The 21,137-nt window shown below is 30.7% G+C and overlaps 1 protein-coding gene and 1 long non-coding RNA gene across 3 annotated transcripts in view; both read right to left on the bottom strand.

Annotated features, from left to right (window-relative positions):
• Window positions 1-16,428, bottom strand: part of LOC127704643 (synapse differentiation-inducing gene protein 1-like) — a 52,442-nt gene extending 36,014 nt beyond the window's left edge. Inside the window, exons 1-4 of one of the 2 annotated variants that reach the window (XM_052208785.1) lie at window positions 16,352-16,428; window positions 12,888-12,994; window positions 12,087-12,179; window positions 11,177-11,588 (exon numbers count right to left, since the gene is read on the bottom strand). In XM_052208785.1, the coding sequence (XP_052064745.1) occupies window positions 11,454-11,588; window positions 12,087-12,179; window positions 12,888-12,994; window positions 16,352-16,355 (339 nt within the window). In that variant the 5' untranslated portion in view covers window positions 16,356-16,428 and the 3' untranslated portion in view covers window positions 11,177-11,453. Of the gene's footprint in view, window positions 1-11,176; window positions 11,589-12,086; window positions 12,180-12,887; window positions 12,995-16,351 lie in introns of those variants that run through there. The other variant, XM_052208784.1, reaches the window with a different exon arrangement.
• On the bottom strand, window positions 1,705-7,010 carry LOC127704647 (uncharacterized). Its single transcript, XR_007983440.1, has 4 exons — window positions 6,824-7,010; window positions 5,065-5,177; window positions 2,699-2,803; window positions 1,705-2,134 (listed from the first exon to the last, which is right to left on the bottom strand). It is a non-coding gene; the product is annotated as an uncharacterized LOC127704647 (long non-coding RNA).
• Window positions 16,429-21,137: the final 4,709 nt, after the last annotated feature.

Below are 21,137 nucleotides of genomic sequence, written 5' to 3'. Positions count from 1 at the left end.
GCATCGATTATGAATTATATCTTTAATTTTACATATCACATGATAAAAGTTCTCTTTTTGAAGCTTCATTTCTATAACATGGAAATTAGCAAGAACAAATGGTTAAATGCAAACGATGTTACAACTGAAACCTCATTCACACGAGTCAAGAGTCACAATGACGACTGTCAGAGACATGATGAGAGTATTACTAAACATAGTATTTCTCAAAAACACAATTCATACAGTAATTGCTTATTAGAAGACGTTTGTATAGATATTTTATGTTAAAATTACTAAACGAGACCGTCTTATAATTTGGTATGCTTGACGATTTAGTGCAGGAAATGTATTGTAGGATAATTCAAGTGTGTATAGTTTATATAGATATACAAACAAATGTATTGTATAATATAAAAACGAGTTTTGAAAAAAGCATAAAATCGAATACAAGGACACAAAAACCATTTTAACCACCAAACCAGGTGACCATTATTCAAAATATTCGACTAATAAATTTGATATCCTGTTTGTTGATATTGAAATACAAAACCTTTTAAAACTTGTTTAATTTTGCACTGCATGTGCACTTTAATACTGATAACTTTAAGCATAACTGTGAAAGCATTCGGATATGACAAACAAAATAATACATTTAACGATTGAGATAAAAAGATGTATGATTGAGATTTCATTCATCTAATTTTAACCTCTTCAACATTTGACGCGGTGCCTCTTCGGTCCTTGTCTTTATTTGTATCTTAATGTTATTGTACTTGAAGGCACACCTTCAAATGTAGGAGTTAACTTTAATAAGTGTTCATGTTTTTATCATTAATTTACAATTACAATTTTTAAAATATATTTAAAAATATATACTTTCATTTTTAAAGGATAGTTATCAATTTCTACGTATTACTGCTCTTTTAGCGTTTAATCGTTATTTGTCTCGTTTGAGGAAATTACGAAAACAAAACCGAAAATGAATGTTGTTGAAATATATTTGTATTCTCGGATTTCTATTTTACCTAAAAAAATTTATAATCACAAAATAAATCATTTAGCAATATACAATACATGAAATACAGAAACAAAAAAAATATGCAACACAAACCCCACCAAAAAAAAAACGGGAATAATACCAGGTGCTCTGGAATGGTACTGTAATCCTGTTCCATTTGTGCCACTCATCGTGTTCTTAATGCAAGTCAAAATCGTCGATTAGTCGCATTATGTGATGCTATGACAATTGGAATATATCCGTGGCCATTTGTGACACATATATTCCCTAACGGTAAACCAAATAATAATGCCGTAAGTGAAGGTTTCCAAGATTGACACTCTTCAAGAGAGAAGTTGTCTAGTTGAACTCATAAGTTTATATATAACACATGCAAAATAGAATAACAACTAAATGAAGTAAGGTAGGTTGAGTGGACAGGGTAATAACCCTCTGATATGCATGAATCACATACCACTGGCTTTCAAAGACACTTCTGTTTGTAATTGCCCAGCAGGGAACACGGACTTGCAAAAATATCAATCTGATACTTATATAGTGTTCTATCTTTATCATAGTTTATGCAATTTGACGAGTATTTTAAAAAGAGTCGCCAAACCTTTCAATCAATCAAGTCTACTTCAAATGGAGTAAAATGATGTTCGTCTTGAATGGAGGAGCACTAGAACCCAGCAAAATCAAGAAAAATTAATATAACGATGTGGTATAACTGAAAAAGCATTTATTTAAAAAATTAATTTAATTTTGACGCTCCATTATAGATAATAAGTAATGAAAACTTCATCTACGGTACGATGCTTATAAAATAAGTATTACTAAAGAGCGTTATTTTAACTTTTAAAAACGTAATCATATTGAGATCTTCATCGTGTTGCTTATTAGGAGATATAGTATTATTAAACATGATTATAAAACAAAATGCATAAACTAAAGTGTTCAAAACAAAAACAAAATACTAATATTATATAAGTTGCTGTTATCTCCACCAGATGGTCCAAATTATGTAAGATGCATCGCTAGCATTATAAAGGCACCAATAACTCCAAAAATATAAGATGCAATAATCAAACGAATAGCCGTATGATTCTTTTCTCTAGCGTCTTCATAATTTCCGCTTTTCCTGTCATTGTTTGCCTATAAAAAAATGTTTACTTCAATTAGCTTTCATATTTATTATCATCATACCTTTACCTTATTCTACCTTGACCCTTTGCATACAAGGACTATTTCACCTTTTGATTATTTTCATTAATGAAGTGATGGGGCTTCTAATGAAAAATTAAAAGAAGTAAGCCTTATTGTTAAAATATTCGTTCCACAGCAACATTCCAGTCACACCTTCAAATGCAGTCTTCATCGCATAATTGAAGCGATATTCCAGGACTTGCGTTTCCTATAATAAAGTTTATGATAGAGGGTCACTGCCGACATGGAACCAAATATATTTAATGGAATAGGCGAAATCATCTCATATGTTGATGTTCAAAGGGAAAAGTGAGACAAAAGAGAAGGTGAATTTAATGATTCGATCAAAGTAATTTCAATTACAACAGAAACATTTTTAACATGCAAAGAACACGGAAATATCTATTTACAAATTACCTACTTTTATTCACATAATTAAGAGTATTCTTTTTATGATCTTAACTTTTACATTCCTACACATAGAGATGGGTTTGTATTAAATAGAACACTTACACTGTTTGCAGCGAATGTAGCACACAGTCCAAACGGAAAACAACAGAAAACTGCAACAATTGCCAGATATATATAATCAGTGTATGCTTGTTTCTTTTGGTCCATCTAAATAAAAGCAATTTTGATCTTAATTGTAATTATAAGGAGATTTTGGGCTATCAGTTTAGTCATTATTGAATATGATTCTGGATGAATTTGCTAAACAATTTATGTACACACCTTTATCAGGAATTATATTTTTTTCTATCGGTTGTCGTGGCAGGATAGATCTTTCTTCAATTGTCTTTATGAGTGGCCTGAGTAGTTTATTGATTTAATAGGTTTAACTCAAGTATAAAAGGGTTTTTGGTTCTACCTATGCACTCCGATTTCAACCACCAAGAAAAGCTGGCCGCCATGGTATAGTCAAGTGTACTGCAGGTGGTGTTAAAAACCAACATCCGTCATCGGATTTAAATGTCATACTTAACCACCGATCATTCAGATTGCGTGTGGGGTCTGTGAGTCAAATTTTATGTTAATTGTTCGATTCTAAAAATCTTGAAAACAATAGTTTACTTCAGAACGGAACTATAAAAAGTAGTTTGTTTCAGAAGTGAAGTTAAACAATTTGTTCATGACCTTTGAAAATAAAAAGAAATGAGAGCAACATTTAATTTATTAATTTTAAAAATATGGTTGCCCTCTCAAAGAAGGTTATGTCTCTATTACATACTAAGTGTGGGGAAATAACGATATTTTTCGCATACTCAACATATTTATGTTACTACATGCAAGTTTTCCTCTAAAAAGTTTGTTAACCGTCTACATCTACAGAAATTGGTCAAATGCATTCTGTGTGATACAGTGTATCTTTCAGAATTCACATTTTGCTATAGAACATTTTGCTTTTCTAAAAGAGAAACGAGATATACTAAAGGGATATTCAAACTCATCAGCAGAAAACAAACTGACAATTCCATGTCAAAAAACGAAAAATGACGAAAATACAAACAACAGTACACAAACCACAACAAAGAAAACTAAAGACTGACAAACACAAACCTCATAAAAAACCGGGGGAGATCTCAGGTGCTCTAGAAGGGTAGGCAGATCTTGCTCCACATGTAACAAGCACCAATGGCTCTTTTCACAAAAAATCTTACGACTAAAATCGATCGTAAGTTATACTGAAATATTCATGACTTACAAGTATTTTTTATCATAAGAATTTGTGTGAAAATTCTTAAGTCGATCTTAGCAACAATAATTTTATTTCAATATCAAGAGCAATTCTTTTGTTAAATGACTTTTTTTATTTATTTCATGTTGATTGTTCATACAATAAAAATCTCTTTTCAAACACCGTTATTTTTACCAATATTGTAAAACTGCTGTGGGATGGGTTTGAAGTAGTACTAAAAAGAATCCATTGACGGACAGAGATATACACCATATATAGATATGCATATGTTCAATGATGAAAGAAGGAAGTTAAAAATCTGAAATATGGTTTTGAGTAAGGGAGTTGTAGGTCTTAGTAGGAATATTTTTTTGAGTTAGGTGACACATAAGCTGATGGATTTACGTTCTTTACTCTTCCATTTCCTCTTTTTCAAAAGGATGCCCTCAAAAAATAAAATAACAAAAATACCGACTTCCAAGGAAAATTTAAAACAGAAAGTCATTTATCAAATGGCAAAGTCAAAAGCTCAAACACATCAAACGAATGGAAAACAACTGTCATATTCCTGACCTAGTACAGGCATTTCCTTATGTAGAAAATGGTTGGTTAAACCTGGTTTTACAGCTAGCTAAACCTCTCACTTGCATGACAGTCATATAAAATTCCATGATATTGACAACAATAGATTGTTAAATATACAATATTATTCTAATCTATCCAATAATAATCTTAAATGGAATTACTGATAAAAAAAAAATGTCCGATCTAGTACAGTACATTATAATGCCTTATATTCAGGAAATTAACAAAAACAGTGTAGTTAGTGCAAAACTTCATTATAATAATTATCTGTAAATGTCAGACTTAAGGCTCAAACTGTATAGGAATTGTGAAAATGATACGGGAAAAGTTTAGTGTGAAACTCAATCACTAAATAGTTTTCATATATCGTATGTGTCTAAAATAGAAAAAAAATATTCTCACAGATATATTGTTGGAAGGGTGTATGGGTGTATAAGGAGATGTAGAAATAAATGTAAAGGAACTTACTCTATGAGTTTAATACAAGTTAATGTCATTTTCTCAAATACTCTGAATGATGTTAATCCAAAGATGCCACATTTCTTGACTTATAGGAAAGACATACTGTTTCACGTGGTGTTTTTTTTTTTTTGCGAACTTCAATAAATGTTGCCCTTACCCTGCATGTTTGTAATTCTTCTGCAAAGCATCCATTGCTACCGGAAGTGATCCAATCCTGCCTTTGTAGTTCACCTACGTCTACTAAAATCTCATTGCCGGTATTAAGCTTAGCTGTAGAATAACATGTAATTCATGATGAAGCAAACAACTAATCTTTGATTTGGTCCAGCTGAACACGTTACTATGTAATCCATTAATTTCAATTTCTTCCTTATAAGCAGCAATAATGTAGAATATACGGTAGTGGGGATCTTAGTAGATATTAAGATGAAAAATCTAAAAAGCTAGAAATTGGAGAATATAGTAAAGATAAAGGGCCATTAATTTGTTACATTACCCTTATAGCAATAATTTACTAATGAATTACATTACATGTGAAGACCTGATCATTGAGATATTCCAATCGTTCAAGTTGAAACTTCTGATCAAAATGAAAAGTAAAATCACAAAAATACTGATAGATTGTTTGACCTTGATGCTGCAGAAGATTTCAGAGCTCAGTTGAAATCTAAAACAATAGACGTCATCATGGTAAAAAGGAAGGACGAAAGCAAAAAATACAAATAACAGTCGACGAAACATTAATAAAAAAAAAGATGAAGAGACTAGGATACTACGTTGCACAAAAGGATACATTTCCATTGTTTTATCGAGAAAAAAACTCAGTTTGCCTTTAGGCTAGTTGACACATTTTCATACAACTTATATCATTTCTCGTGAAAACCTGTTAGTGCACCATACTGTGCTCTACTCATGCTTACTTTTCGCTATTATTTCGTTCTTAAAAAGGCTATCGTTTTTACAAACACCTTGGTATGGTTTGAAAACTGTAAATGGTACGGGTACCCCAAACACCGTAAAATATCGATATCTCTTGTATTAAATCCATCAACGACATGCGATTCTTGTAAACATTATCAAAATAAAAAGAAACCAATACTGTTTTATGCTCGCATAGAATTATATTATTTATGTGATGAGAACATCGTATTAATCTTAAATTGGTACAGATTATACTCCATCTATGAAAGTATTCAGTTTTCACCACTGCCAAAATTTTTAATCAGATGAAATTCTTATTTCAGTATAGATAGGCATACCAAAATAAATCAGTGATTTGCTCTACCTTGTTTAGCATAATCTTAATTTTCATTGTGATGACAAATATGTAACAACGTGCTTTTTCGATTTTCAGTATATTTAAACAAAATATCTAACCTCGAAAATGGCAAAAGGCTTTTATGTGCATTTAAAAATAGAAGATTGTATTCATTTCAAAATTGTGCTTAAACCATTATTGCACTGCAATGTTAGTCACCTAGTTTAAATTTTTTAATCACGAAATATAGTGCTGCGGACATGGTGCAGCTATAAAAAAATACATTTTGACCAAGGCTTGACAGTTAAAATATAAAACAGTTGAGATTAAAAAAAAAATATGGATTTTTACTAGCTTTTCTATACCATTCTTCTCGATTAACTTGAATAAGAATATGTATAAGAATATAGATAAAAATACAAATACAAATAAGAATACAAATAAAAATAAGAATAAGAATGAAAAATATAGGATTATAAAATAAATAGATACAAATTCATTTAACTGATAACAATCAATAGTCAAAATTATGAAAAGGCTGATTTTATTTTCTTTCAAACGCTATATGTGCTAACTAATGAATTAGTTTAAAACAAAATAATGAGATCAATTAATTAATTATATTAGCATATTGTATATAATAGATTTTTTTATTTACCCATAGTGTTTAGTCCAAACGTTGACGATATTATATTTATATCAAAGTGATGAGTTAATTCAAAATGTACATCTGCGTTCTTTCAATCTGCATATGTTTTGATGATTTTCTTTAATACATTCAAATGCGGAAGTCTTTTTATAACCTTTTAAAGATACACGTATGTTTTATTCTTGTTTACTATGCTCACCTGAAGATCAAAAAGAATGCTTCAAGTTCATATTCTATTTGTAATTTAAAAGACGAAATTGGTCAACTTTATTACAGCAAATAAAATTATATAAATATGAATAAATTCCTGGATGAAAACGACGATATTTTTCAAAATTTGATATCAAACACACCATCATCTCGTTGAAATTGGCTTTCAGAATATACAGTATGAAAATAAAAGTCATTGCCAAAACTAAAAGTTTTACTTAAAGATAAGAATTAAAGCAAACAAAAGTTTGCTTTTACAGAGACTTGGAAATTGTATGCAAAAAATCAACATTACTGTGGATTCATTATTATTCGTTAGATACCAATTTTCGTGGATTTCGTGGTTACAGGTGAACCACGAAATTAAATGATCAACGAATAACAACTTTTCTATAGGCTTGTATGCAGACTTCGGCAAAACCACGAAATTAAATATCCACGAACATGTAAGTTTTCTTTAATCCACGAAAATAAATGAATCCACAGTATATAAATATTAAAGTGGAAATTGTTACATGGTATATTGCCATGTAAACAAATATTCGAAAGCTGGAAATAGTTGATACTCTTTTATAAAATAAATACAATGTTGAAGAAAAATTTTGAACACATCGTTATCACCTGCAAATATTTTGAAATATTTTGGGAAAATATTAGATAAATTCTTGATAAACTAAAACTTGGATATCATATTATAAGCTTAGAAAACTTAATATTTGGTAATAAAAGAAGAGATGAAAAAAAAGAACTACTGTAAATTCAAAATTTTTTGCGAGGTTTTAATTAAAGCGAATAATGCGACTGAGTGAGTATCGCAATAATTAGAACTCGCATTCTGATATCTGATTCATATATCTTAATGCAGATTTTCCTGTTATCACGATAATTCATCTCGCATTTTTGTCCACTCTTTGAAAAATCGCAACAATAAATGCACATAGTAATTTCTGAATTTACAGTGTTATAAAATATGTTTGTGTATAGTATTATTTAGTATAAAAAGAGCATGCTATTTATCAAATAGAAAAACACAGAAGTTAATGTTTCCTATACTTAAATATGAATTTCTGATTGACCTTTACAACGCAATGGAACATGAAGTAAGCTAAATGCTACAAAAACTGTCAATTATTTTAAAAATATCTTTTTCTATTTAACTGAAACTTTAATACCATTAACTGTTTAGGCGCATGAAGTTTCAGAGACGCGATAAAAATTAGAATTTCAAGACAAACTGTGCTAATAATAACACGAAAAAAAAATGTTTGTAATTTGTAATTCTTTTTGATTTGTTTGGTTGCTTGATTTAAGTCAAACTAAATTGTTATATACTCACAAAATGTAAAATCAAATCCTAATTACAACATGTTTGTATAATACTATTTTAAAGACGATTTAAGAGTAACATTATGTAACACAGAAAAGCACTGGTATGTATCCGCAAAATCGTAAATTGTACTATTCAGAAATATTTAGCAATGGGTTAGCCTATTATTTATAGTATTAATGGCTTCTATGGAAAGCTGAAGTATTTATTCTTCCATAGGCGACAATACTAACATTTTCTAAATTTACCATTTTTTATAATAAAAACCTGGACAAAATGGTTATGTGTGATATTAGTACTTTATTATTCTGTTTTAGAAATTAAAGTCAAATAGTATCATGACCATCTTCGAACGGAGCTTGTTTATGGTATCCATGACAACCGTCATTTTACATCAAATTAATAAAAAAATTTGGAAGTCTTTTCGAATTATTCTCAAGCAAATATTTCAATGTGTTTCAAAATTGATATTGTGAAGATAAGATTTATTTTATTAATATACACACTGCAGTTATTCGTAAATGAATAAAAAAATATGAATTGCCCTTACATCCAATCACAGCGCTCCTAAGTTAACTTCCTTCACCTGACTAGAGTACACAAAAGGCCAACCTAAAGCCGAGAAAATGTAATGCTACTGTATTCACTCTAAAGCTATATTCTTAAAGTTAAAGGTAACATTCATTCAGGAATCGATATCAATTGTACACAAGTACAGTTTTAAAATATGCGTAATTAAAACTATGAAATAAAACAAATGCTAAAAGGGTCGTACATGTTAATACCCTTCCAAGAATAACTCATGCAAGCGTTTTTGCTTATTTCCAATGGGGGTCCTTAAAGTGTATAGCGCTTCAATTAAAAGAAATCAGGAAATTAAGAGGAGTCACAAATAAATATGCAATTCACTTATTTTTCATATGTTGCTTGACTGCAGCTTTGAATGCGTCCTGGTCATGTATTGATTTTATATTATTAAGAAGCGCAATCAAATCTTTTATACTTAACAGATTTGTACACAGTTTTCCTAAAATAAAAATAACAATCAAGTAAAAAAACAACAATAAAACAATATCATTCGTATGCATATTATATTGCAAAGACAAATAATAACTGTGATGTATATGAAATTTTGTTGAAGTATGATATTGATCTTCCAACAATTGTATTTAATACATTGATTTTTTTTATTTGAAGACATAAACAATTATTGATATAAAACATATTTACATTTCTGCAAACATCTGTAAATATGTGTATGTGTGTATGTTAGACTGAGAGATACATGTAGCAAACATGAATGCAAGTAGTTCACATTTCTTTAAACTAAAACTCGTTGAAAACAAACTGAGAAGGAAAATATTACAAAAAAGTGAAATATGATTATTCTTTATTAAAATTAACTGTGATATGTAAACGTCTTACGATAAACGCTTTAAGATGGAGCAGCCAAACAATTACTGCTGAGAAATGTGAACTTCACAATTAGAACATTTGTCATATACATGTATTCGAGTTAGAAGTTGTCTATCTGTTTCAATCTCTAGGAAAAGATAAAAGAGGGACGAAAGATATTAATGGAACAGTCAAACTCATAGATCGAAAATAAACTGACAACGCCATGGCCAAAAATAAAAAGACAAACAGACAAATAATAGTACAGATGACACAACATAGAAAACTAAAGACTAAGCAACACGAACCCCACCAAAAACTGGGGGTGATCTCAGGTGCTCCGGAAGGGTAAGCAGATCCTGCTCCACATGTGGCACCCGTCGTGTTGCTTATGTTATTACAAATCCGGTACGTAGTCTAATTCGGTAGGTCACATTCGTGAAAAGGGAAGGGTATTGAAGTTACGACATAAGGAACATATCCGTTATCATCTGTGAAACGGTTATTCCATAACGGTCAACCAACTCGTGATGGCGTCCGTAAAATTTACGACGGGATGACTTCAACTTCACCATTTGGAACTCTTGGTTTAATAGCTTCCTTGTGAGCAGCAATCCTCTATCAAAGAAATCATGATAGGAAATACAAGCCCGGGAATATCGTATCAATTGGGAGATATATACTCCGTATGCTGGCGCTGCTGGAATGTTGCTACATCGAAATGGAAAGTTCACAATTGGGAAGCTGAAATCATCTCTTTTGTCGTAAAGTTTTGTTTTCAACCGACCCTCATTGTCAATTTCTAGATGTAAGTCAAGATATGAGGCAGACTTAACTGTATCTGTAGTATCCTTTATCTCTAGTTCGATGGGATAGATTCGTTCAACATAGTCACCAAATTTTTTAAAGATAAAGATATGAAACAATTCTTCTAATTTTGGTAGTATCCTTAAACTCAAGTTCCCTTGGGTATATGAGATGCAAACAGGCCAAGATGACCTTATATGAATTTCGACATTTTTTCGGTCCATTTATGTCCTATAGTTCTTCATATGTTTTGGTCTTATACAACGTTACTAATGTAGGTAAGTTCAAAAAAGCACTTCCGTCGCACGAAATTAATCAGTGTTTTTTATTCACTCACTGAAATGTGGGTCATTGAGCGACATACCATCATCAATACACTTGAAAATGAGATTAAAGAGCTTTTTCAAATGCTATCAATTCAGCGTTTCGTCTCGAAACTTTTCTGAATATATAAATAGGGGGCTTACATCATCAATAAATTATCATTGTTTACTTAAGTATTATTACAAATAAAAGTCGGTGTGTTGAATAAGTGAATCAAGGAAAAAACGAACAACCCAAAATAAAGATAAATTAATAAAAGTGAAGTGATGTTTATTGGGAAGTGCAAAATTGGATAATTTAAAAATGAATAAACTAGACAGCAAGTTCAATACCCATCAAAGATACCAGACCTATAACTTAGTTCTACAGACGAACGTTACTTTGATTTGTTATACTATCAAAAACTTGTTCACATTTAAGTTTTATGTTGCTTATATAGAAATTTAATTAGGAGATATAGTAAATTAAACATAAACATATATATGAAAATGGAAAAAGCTATAATCTTAGGTCATATCTAGAAAACAAAAAATAGTATAATTCAAAAAGTTGCTGTCAGGTAACATATGATGTGATTTATTTGAGTCGAGTTATTACTACTATAAAAGCAACAGCCGATCCAGACAGAAACGCTGCAACTATCAACCATAAAGCTATATTGTTCTTCACCTTAGCTTTTTCATAATCTCCTCTTGCCCAGGATTTGAGTGCCTACAAATAATTGTTTCTTTAATTATTAAAGTAACTTTTATATTTATTATCACCTGACCTGTAACTTAAAACATACTCACGCCATCTCATTAAATGAAAAATTAATGTTTTCCCTTCTATTTTTTTTTAAAGTATATGTCTTTCCGTTTCATATTAGATGTTTCACACTAATAAATGTTCATTTTAGATAAATTTTATTGTGATAACTTTTATGACTGCACCAATGAACTTTGCAATTACCTGGAGCAATTAGTTCATGAAAACATCCAAAAGAAAAAAAAAACTATTTTCTATTTTTAATGTAAATGTGGGAATACTACTATAAATAATAATTAAACCAAAATATGAGTTCTGATTATCCAAAGTTATCTATGTTATTTTTATATTGTTTAAATACTTTTAAAACTATGGCATATTTTTATTCATATAATCATGATCCTCATTCTTTTTAAACAAATTTTAACATACACTTTACTTGGAACAGAATGATATACTTACACTGTTTGCAGCCCACAAGGCACACATTCCCAACGGTAGACAACACAAAATAGCAAAAGCTGAAGGACACATATAGTCACAGGGTGCTGATTCCTGTTTTGTTAATAAAAGCACAGTTAACTTTAATGGGAAGTCATTAAGTTTCACATAGTTAAGATAGTCTAGATTGACGAAATTTGAACACGAGTTATTTCCCTTTTGTCGCTATGTTGGAGGTCTACGTGCAATAATTCCTTTATTTATCAGCCAAGTTAAATTGCTATACTGACCGCTATATATAATTTAGAAAAGGTTGATCTGGTAGGGATTTTTTCATCAGAATTATGTGTATCACATGTTTTAATTTGGTAAGGCAAATCAGAAACTCGACATTAACACCTCCAAAATTGTGACAAAATTATAGTTTAAACTCAAATTACATCATATCAAACCATATATATTGTTTTGGTGATTATATGTTGAATATCGAAATAATGAGTTTGAAAAAATATATAATTTTGTTGAATTATTTTTCCCTTTTGATATTTTATCAATGTCATTTTCAGTGATATATTAGCAAAATTATAATATATTTAAAATTTTTGCTCAATGTGGTTTAGCATAAAATTGAAATGCATGTGAGCAGTATTTTTTCATCTTATTACTTGCGTGCGCTTTCGTATTATGAGCATAGGTCAATAAAATTTCCCAACCTTTGTTAAGACGTTTTACAAGTTTATTGTTTACTATCATTTCAATATTTCTATATTATGCGGCTTTTGTTGTGAATTGAAATTAACTACATTCAGAGTATCTGTTTACCTTCCTTGTTTGTAAATCTTCACCAAAACGAACATGGCAATTGATTGATGATTGTCGTTGTAGCTCATCGACGTTTACTTGAATCTCTTTGCTGGTATTTAACTGAGCTGGAAAACAACAGATACCTCAGCATTTTGACTCGGGATAAAACACTCTTCACTTTTTTTTAATAAATGCCATGTGGTTTGCAGAGATGCAAAATATAACAGTATTTGATTTGACCTAGCTGAGGATAAAACTTATGTTGTTGATCAAGAAAATATTATTTTGTGCAGAACAACATTGACGCCAACAACATATTTCGACAGACTGCCGGTATTCCAAATTTTACTGATGATGTACTGGCCTACTTGTCTTTATACTAATATGCAGTAGGATTTAAAAAAAACCTTTACATGAAAAGCTTCTTGAAAAATTATTTAATTGCACTTTCATGTTTATGTCTTATTGTCACAATTACCCGAATTTTCATGAGTGTTTGCATTTCATCTATCCCAGTGAACTTGGGATCACGGGTACTACATAAACTAGATGGTTTGCTTTATATCTTTATCTTTTCCATAATATTGACACAAATGAACGACTTCAAACTAGAATCTATTACAAACGTGATTATTTGAACTTTTCAATTGTCCACTTTCCATTTCCTAGCAGTAACACACACTCTTGACTTATCGTGTAGTTTTTACATATCTCAATTAAAACGTTGACATACAATATCATTGGGCTTATTTGGACAAGTAAATTCAATTATATGCTTTCTATCTTTAAGTTTTCTATCTATATGTTGCAGCTCTGCCAACCATACGGCATGCTAAACTCGTACATGTTCAGTTGTTAGGAACTTCCAACATAGTTTAATATTTGAAAGAATGATTGATATCGACACTTCATTAGTTTAATGATAACCATCACGAATTGGTCATGGAGACGATGTGGCTGTCAGTGAATCAGTTGCAGTCTCAGTTCGTTAGTTATAAGAATAGGCGACATATCTGTTTATATACCGGTTTTGTTCTATTCCCGATTATAACATTCTTAAATTTATAAGATTTAACATCAGTAAACTCGGTTGCCTATAATTTATATATATTACATCAATGTTTAACGCTGTATTTGAAAGCGCATCAATTAAATGATGCATTGTTTTTTACAAATAAGTTCCATATTTTATATTTCAGTTGTGACTATTATAGAAATTAATGCAAACTTGGTATTTTGTTTCATTCCCTTTAGAATAAAAAGGAATAGAAAAATTTGATTTACTACATTATCAATATCTGAACCAGGAAAGATAACCTGTAGTTTTCTGGGAGGTTAGTATTTTGCAAAAGGATAAATAGGATTTTTTTAAACAAGTGTATTATTGATAATACACTGACGGTGAGATAATAAAGGCATCATTGTGTCCCCGTGTATATGCTTCTGTTTGTTAGGAAATGTTGTGACAAAAGATAAACAATACAAAATTGGGTGTCAAACCTGCCTTTTTCTCTTAAAATTCATATACATGTAGTGACCAAATATTTCTATTAAGAGGGGATAAGAATGTGTTAATTATATTATGTATAAACTCCAGTATTGGTTTTTTTTTAAGTTATTTTTCAATATTCTATTAATTTCGTTAAGCAAAACTGCTCTGTTCATTTGTGAATTTTAAAAACAACTCTTTGACATAAAACAAACAATACATATACAAAATTTAAATGATTTAACGTTCAAAAATTCTATTCCTTGAGATTACCCAAACCCTCGAGTTTGAATATTTTCAGATCGTTTCTACCATGCAGTACAACAAAACAAACTACTATAATTTCATTTCTAAATACTATTCTCAAAACTAGACAGTGAACATGAACATGTGCTGAAATTGCTTCGATTTTGCATTATTACATCCGATCATAATTTTAATTATAGAATAACTAATCGAAGAATTCAAATAGAGAAAAATATTCAACGAGTGACCGAACAACAAATTAATTCACAAATGCGCGTAGCGCATGAGTTAGTTATCAGTGTTGGTCGGTCACGAGTTGAATATTTTTCGATATTTGAATTCTTTAATTAGTTATTCTTTTTATTACATTGGCAAATGGCTTTTTTTATGAAATTAATTTAGAAAATGTAAGGAACTATATTTTTTCCCTACGCATTCACAATTTGTTTTGATCCGACGTTATCGACGTCTTGACAACGCTTATTGTTGTATGACGTCAGAGAGTGAAATAACCACGTTTATTTCGCATGTGAAATTATCGGTTTTTATTTAACTGGGAAATAAATATAAATCATTGCAATTAATGTAATATTGTCAGTTAGCATTTCATGGCGAAGCAAAACATTAAAGCACATCTAAATTACCAAGTAAATAGAAATATTGATGATCTTTATTGTGGACATTGATCTGCTTACCTTTCCGAAGCACACGAGACCATCACCTGTTTTACTTGGGTTCACGTTGCTCGGTGTTTAGTTTTGTATGTTGCCTGTTGTGTACTTTTTCGTCGATTTTTGATTTTTGCTAAGGTATTGTCAGTTTGTTTTCGACATATGAGTTTGAATATCCCTTAGGTATCTTTCTCTTTTACACATGTGTGAAGTTAACATACAGCAAACAATAGAGAGCATTTGACTGCAGATGTGGGAAAACATCAATGAAACAACAGTTCAATGACAAAAATAGGTAAAAGAAATATAGAGGGTAACATACAATTATTAACAAAAGATGGTTTTGATACAATATGTCAAGTTATAAATTGTCCCCTGTCTATTTAAGTTGTGACTTAATTTTACAGAAACATTAAAATATTTTTCATCGACTCCCAATTATCAAAATTATAAAATACATCAAGATATCACAAGACAACTGCTGAAGTTCGTAACTTGGGACAGACTTCTATTAATTTAATCTAGTTCTTTTAGTTCTAAACTATGCGCCATATTTAAACTTAATCGGTAGATTAACAAAACATATATTGAACAGTTAATAACAAATAACCTGAAATCACAACAAGAAATCTTAGATATAAGAAGATGTGGTATGAGTTCCAATGAGACAACTCTCCATCGAAGTCACAATTTGTAAAAGTAAACCATTATAAGTCAAAGTACGGCCTTCAACACGGAGCCTTGGCTCACACCAAACAGCAAGCTATAAAGGGCCCCAAAATGACTAGTGTAAAACCGTTCAAAAAGGAAAACCGACGGTCTAATCTATATAAAAAACTAGAAACGAGAAACACTTATGAACCACATCAACAAACGATAACCACTGAACATCAGGTTCCTGACTTAGGATGCATGTTAGTCAATTGTCGAACATTCGCAATATTAGATGCACGTTTACATATCTGAATTTTAGTATATGATAAATTAGTGAAAAACAATATTTTTAGTTTTGCAAAAAATATATGAAATCAATTACTTATGTAACAATAACATGCAATATAATAATATCTATTTACCCATAGTGCGATTTCCCAATTTTTTTTCTCGATATAATGACTATAGCAAAGTCAGAATTAATACCCATATGCGTTCTTTCGATCTACATCTGTTTTTATTTCTTTAATACATACAGATGCGGAAGTTCTTTTGAAACTCGTAATAATTGCCTGTCGATTTTTCACTAGCTTACTTTGCTCACCTGTGTTCGAAGTACAATGTATATCAAACCAGATGTTTGGGTATATATCAGTGACACAGTAACCAAACAATATGATGAACTTAAGATCGCATTTCTGCTTAACAACAATCATTAATTGTTTTGTTGTCAAAACATCTAAATTCAGTGGTAAGGTCTGTTTGTGAGGTAAAATTGACGGAAAAGACTGAACAATCCTATCTCATACCTGTAATTAGAATGTGTGTGTCCATTCCTTGAAATTTACTTGCGTGCGACTTTGATGTACCAGGTCGATCTTTTGTTTAAATTCATAACCTGGCTATATAGATCCAAAAAATACTGTCGATAATGTAGCATAGTTATGGTATATATCTTAATATCTTAATGCTACCATCAAGTTGACTATTGATGTTTTTGTCATAAGGGAATTGTTTTTTATTTTTATTAAGCAGACAGCGAAAAAAAAAAGTTTTGAAACTTGCAAATTTAAGTCGAAAATAATGTATTAAAGTTAAACGTGTATCGCATTTCAGAAGGCATAATAGTTCAAATTATCCAAACAGTTAATGTCCCGTCACATTTTAAATAACTCGTATCAAAATATTACTCGGGCTATCAAGCCTCTTGAAATTAAAAACAATGATGACTGGAAAATTATAATAATAATTGTATCAATAATGCAACGTGTATCTCTAGTTATACATGTACATAGCACATCATAGAAGTACTCTTTTTGGAGCTTCATTTCAAGGAGGTGGATATGGGCTGGAAACTGGGTTCAAGGCAAGCGATGTTGCTATTGATGGTCCAGTCACACGAGTAAAGAGTCACGACGAGAGCTGTCAAAGACATAATAAGAGTATTACTTAGTTAAAACATTGTCTTTTTAAAAACCAAATTCTGACAGTTTTGCTTGTTTGAAGACGTTTGTACATATGATTAGTGTTAACATTATATCAAAAACCTCATCAAAGACACCCTGCTTATAGTTTTGTATGTCAGACGATTTGGTGGAGGAAATATATTGTAACATCTGTCACGTGTTTAAACGTTTAAATAGATATACAAATCAATATACAGTATGATATAATATCAATATATATATATATATTGATTTGAACAAGTCTAAATTGAAAACAACGTTCAAACCTATAATTGCGTTGGATAAAAACCGCAATTTTTATACGTGTGCATGCAAAACAAATTTCTTGTTAGGGGGGTCTAAATACAGCACAAACAACATTTTCCAAAAGACCCAAAAAGAGAAAAAGTATATTTTAACAAAACGCAGGTCGAACAACAAATGTTCTTAAACCCTGCTGACTGCCATTGGCGATTGCCAAATAAATGGATCACCGATGTAATAAATGGATTTAAATTATAAATTTAATACTAAACAGAAAACAATAAACTTGCATAAAAGATGATATACCGCAAACAAAAGGTGCAAAGGTTTTTGTACACCATATCCGGATTTCAACAATTAATGTCTCTTCAGTGATGTTAGGAATCGAAACGGTATTTGGAAAGCCATACAATTTACCTCAATTTAGGATAGAGTCTTGCATTTTGAGGAGTCAAAATAGGATGAACGGATCATATAAACCCGAAGGCAAATATAATACAAGCCCACACGAAACTTTATACTATATACAGTTAGCATAGTTACAAACGATTTTTCAAAATTGCACAAAATCGAATACAAGGACATAAGAAACATCGTAACTACCAAACCAGGTGACCATTATTTGAAATATTCGATTGATAAATACTATATCCTGTTTGTTGATATCAAAAAAATATTTTAAACTTGATCACTTTTGAACTGCATGTGCACTTTCATTTCTGATAATGTGTAACCGTGAAATCATTCGTGTATGACAAATCGAAAGAATATGTTAAATGTTCGAGATTAACAGGTGTATTTTTAAGATCTGGAAAGCCATACATACTCTGATCTTGCTCCAATAGAAACTAGTTTTAACTCCGTCATATGTATATGTGCGTGTCCTAAGTAGTGATGAACCTCAATAGTCGTTGCCTGTAGTTGTATCTTAACGTCATTGCCATTTAGTGAATTTGGTCATTGATGGCACATCTTTAATAGTCTGTTAAAATTATCAAATAAGTGTTCATGTTTTCATTATTAATTAACAATTATCTATTACAAACATAATAGTAGAGTTTTATATAATTATTGCTGAACGATTGTGTGACCGTTTTCAATTTCTATCATAGCATTAGTTAATTTAATTTGTCATCAAACGCGACAGTTTATTTGGTCCTTAAAATATGATGGATAAAACGCTAAGATGTTGTTGTTAAATAGTTATGCATTTTCATGTATTATTATTCATTTAAGGTATAGTTATTTTTGTTTTTGTTTTTAGAAAATTACGAAAAAAGCTGCAGACGAATGTTTTTGAAATATATTTGGTGTATTCTCGGATTTCAATATTACCTTTAGAGAAGACAGATAATCATATGTCGAAGTAAAACAGACAATTTATAATGACAAAAAAGACATTCAGCAATATACAATAAACTATACAGAGAAAACTGAAAACTGTGCAACTCGAACACCACCAAATAACCGGAGATGATACCAGGTGCTATGAAAGGTTACTCTGATCTTGCTCCAATAGTGACTCGTGTCGTGTTCTCTCAAAACAAGTCAAAACTCGGCGATAAGTCGCATCCTTCGATTTCAGACTAAGAAGTTGTTACAATGATTGTGGCTTTGACAATTGGAACATATCCGTGGTTATATGTGACACAGATATTTCATAACGGTCAATCAAATAATAACGGCGTCAGTGAAAGTTTCCAAGATCGACATTCTTCAACAGATCTAGAAGGCAGGAAATACCAAATGGATAGTAAGACTCGTAAGTCGAAAGCTTACTGTGAACACAATGGCAAAGTACCAAAAAACTACCAAAAGAAAAACAACAATCTACAACACAGAACATTGAAAACCAAAGACTAAGCAATACGAACCCCATAAAAACCGGGTGTGATCGCATGTGCCCCTAAAAGTAAACAGATCATGCTCCCCATGTAGCCTCCGTCGTGTTGACCATAATCTTACGAACTCTTTGACAATTCCAATTTAGTAGGTTTCATTCCAGGATATAAATTCATCATAGATAACAGGATAAAAATGTTCATTTACAAACATGACAAAAGAATCATCAGTGACGCTCGAATAAAAAAAGTTAAAAAGGCAAACAAACTAAGAAGTGGAAGACGACGGAATTGTGTAAAGACAATTGGAAGATATCCGTCGTCATCTGTGAAACAGATACTCCATAATAACTCGCGATGGCGTCTGTAAAATTTCTGAAGGGACGACTTCAACTACACCACTTGAAACGTTTGGTTTAATAGCCTACTTGTAAGCAGCAACCCTCTATCAAGGAAATTACTATAGAAAACGTGGCTCTTGATTATCATATCAATCGGAAGATATATATATATATATAAACAAGCACTACTTCTGTGTACGTCAATATGTTAAGCAGACGTAACTGTATCTTTGGTATATTTATTTTAAGTTTGATCGGACAAATGCGTTCAACGTTGTTTCCAAACTTTGAATTATTTAGTGAAACATGTGAAATGACATCATTTTTTTGGCGAAACGTCAAAGTTAAAGTTAAAGTTAAAGCTAAATTTCATTCTTCATTAGAAGCTCCTGTATAAATCGTGAAATAAAGATTATTTATTTATTTATTTTATTTATTTATTTATAAAAGTAGAAGTATAAATAAGTCGGAAAGAAGAAAATTACAGTTGAATCCCATTGGAATGTCGATTTTCTATTTAAAAACACGTCTTCAAAAGGTAAGAAATATGTTGTCAATAATAAAATCCAACTTTTGTTTGAATCAGAATGGTTTTATTTAAAGTATGATTAATCCCATCCTACAACAAGATTTTGAACATATATGTATAATTTTACAAATGACCAGATAAACATTTCTATTTGAAATTAGTCCATGCCTCAATTATAATATGCTTTATAGTCATTGTTTAGGACAAACAGCACATCTTTAAAAAAAAAATCTACGCTAGTACACATTATCATATGTGTTTCTGGTGCAATGTTTTTTGAATTTCTATTACCAAGTATAGTTCGATATATTATAACACATGCTATGATGATATTAAATGATTTGAATGTGTCTTTTTGAAGGGAAAAGGCGACACTGCTTGATAAAACTAATTTTTATGTTGAATTATTTGAAACACTAAGGTTTTCTATCCAAAATAGATTGCCATAATATTATTTCGCACAATATTTCGAATTTTCGGTTCGTAATGCTTTGTTGTCACAACCATAGGGCCGATGTCACTGCTGATGGACGTTTCATCCTCGAGAGTATCACCAACCCAGTAGTGAAAACTTTTGTGTTGACATAAAATATCATTAATATGTTTATTCATTGTACATTTTCTGTTTAGAAATTGCTGAATTTATCGAAACACTCAGGTTTTTCTACTCCAGGTATACATTGCCTGGTATCGTTGATAGCTTTCTTTATATAAATTTTATCAGAATGCAAATGACTTCATTTAATATGCGACCCAAAGAATACAGATTTTGTTTCTAATAAATAATG

The sequence above is a fragment of the Mytilus californianus genome, unplaced genomic scaffold, assembly GCF_021869535.1.
Source record: "Mytilus californianus isolate M0D057914Y unplaced genomic scaffold, xbMytCali1.0.p SCAF_6, whole genome shotgun sequence".
In the NCBI taxonomy this organism is placed as follows: Eukaryota; Metazoa; Mollusca; class Bivalvia; order Mytilida; family Mytilidae; genus Mytilus; species Mytilus californianus.
The sequence above is the reverse complement of the archived record's forward strand: the minus strand, read 5'-3'. Positions and strand labels throughout refer to the sequence as shown.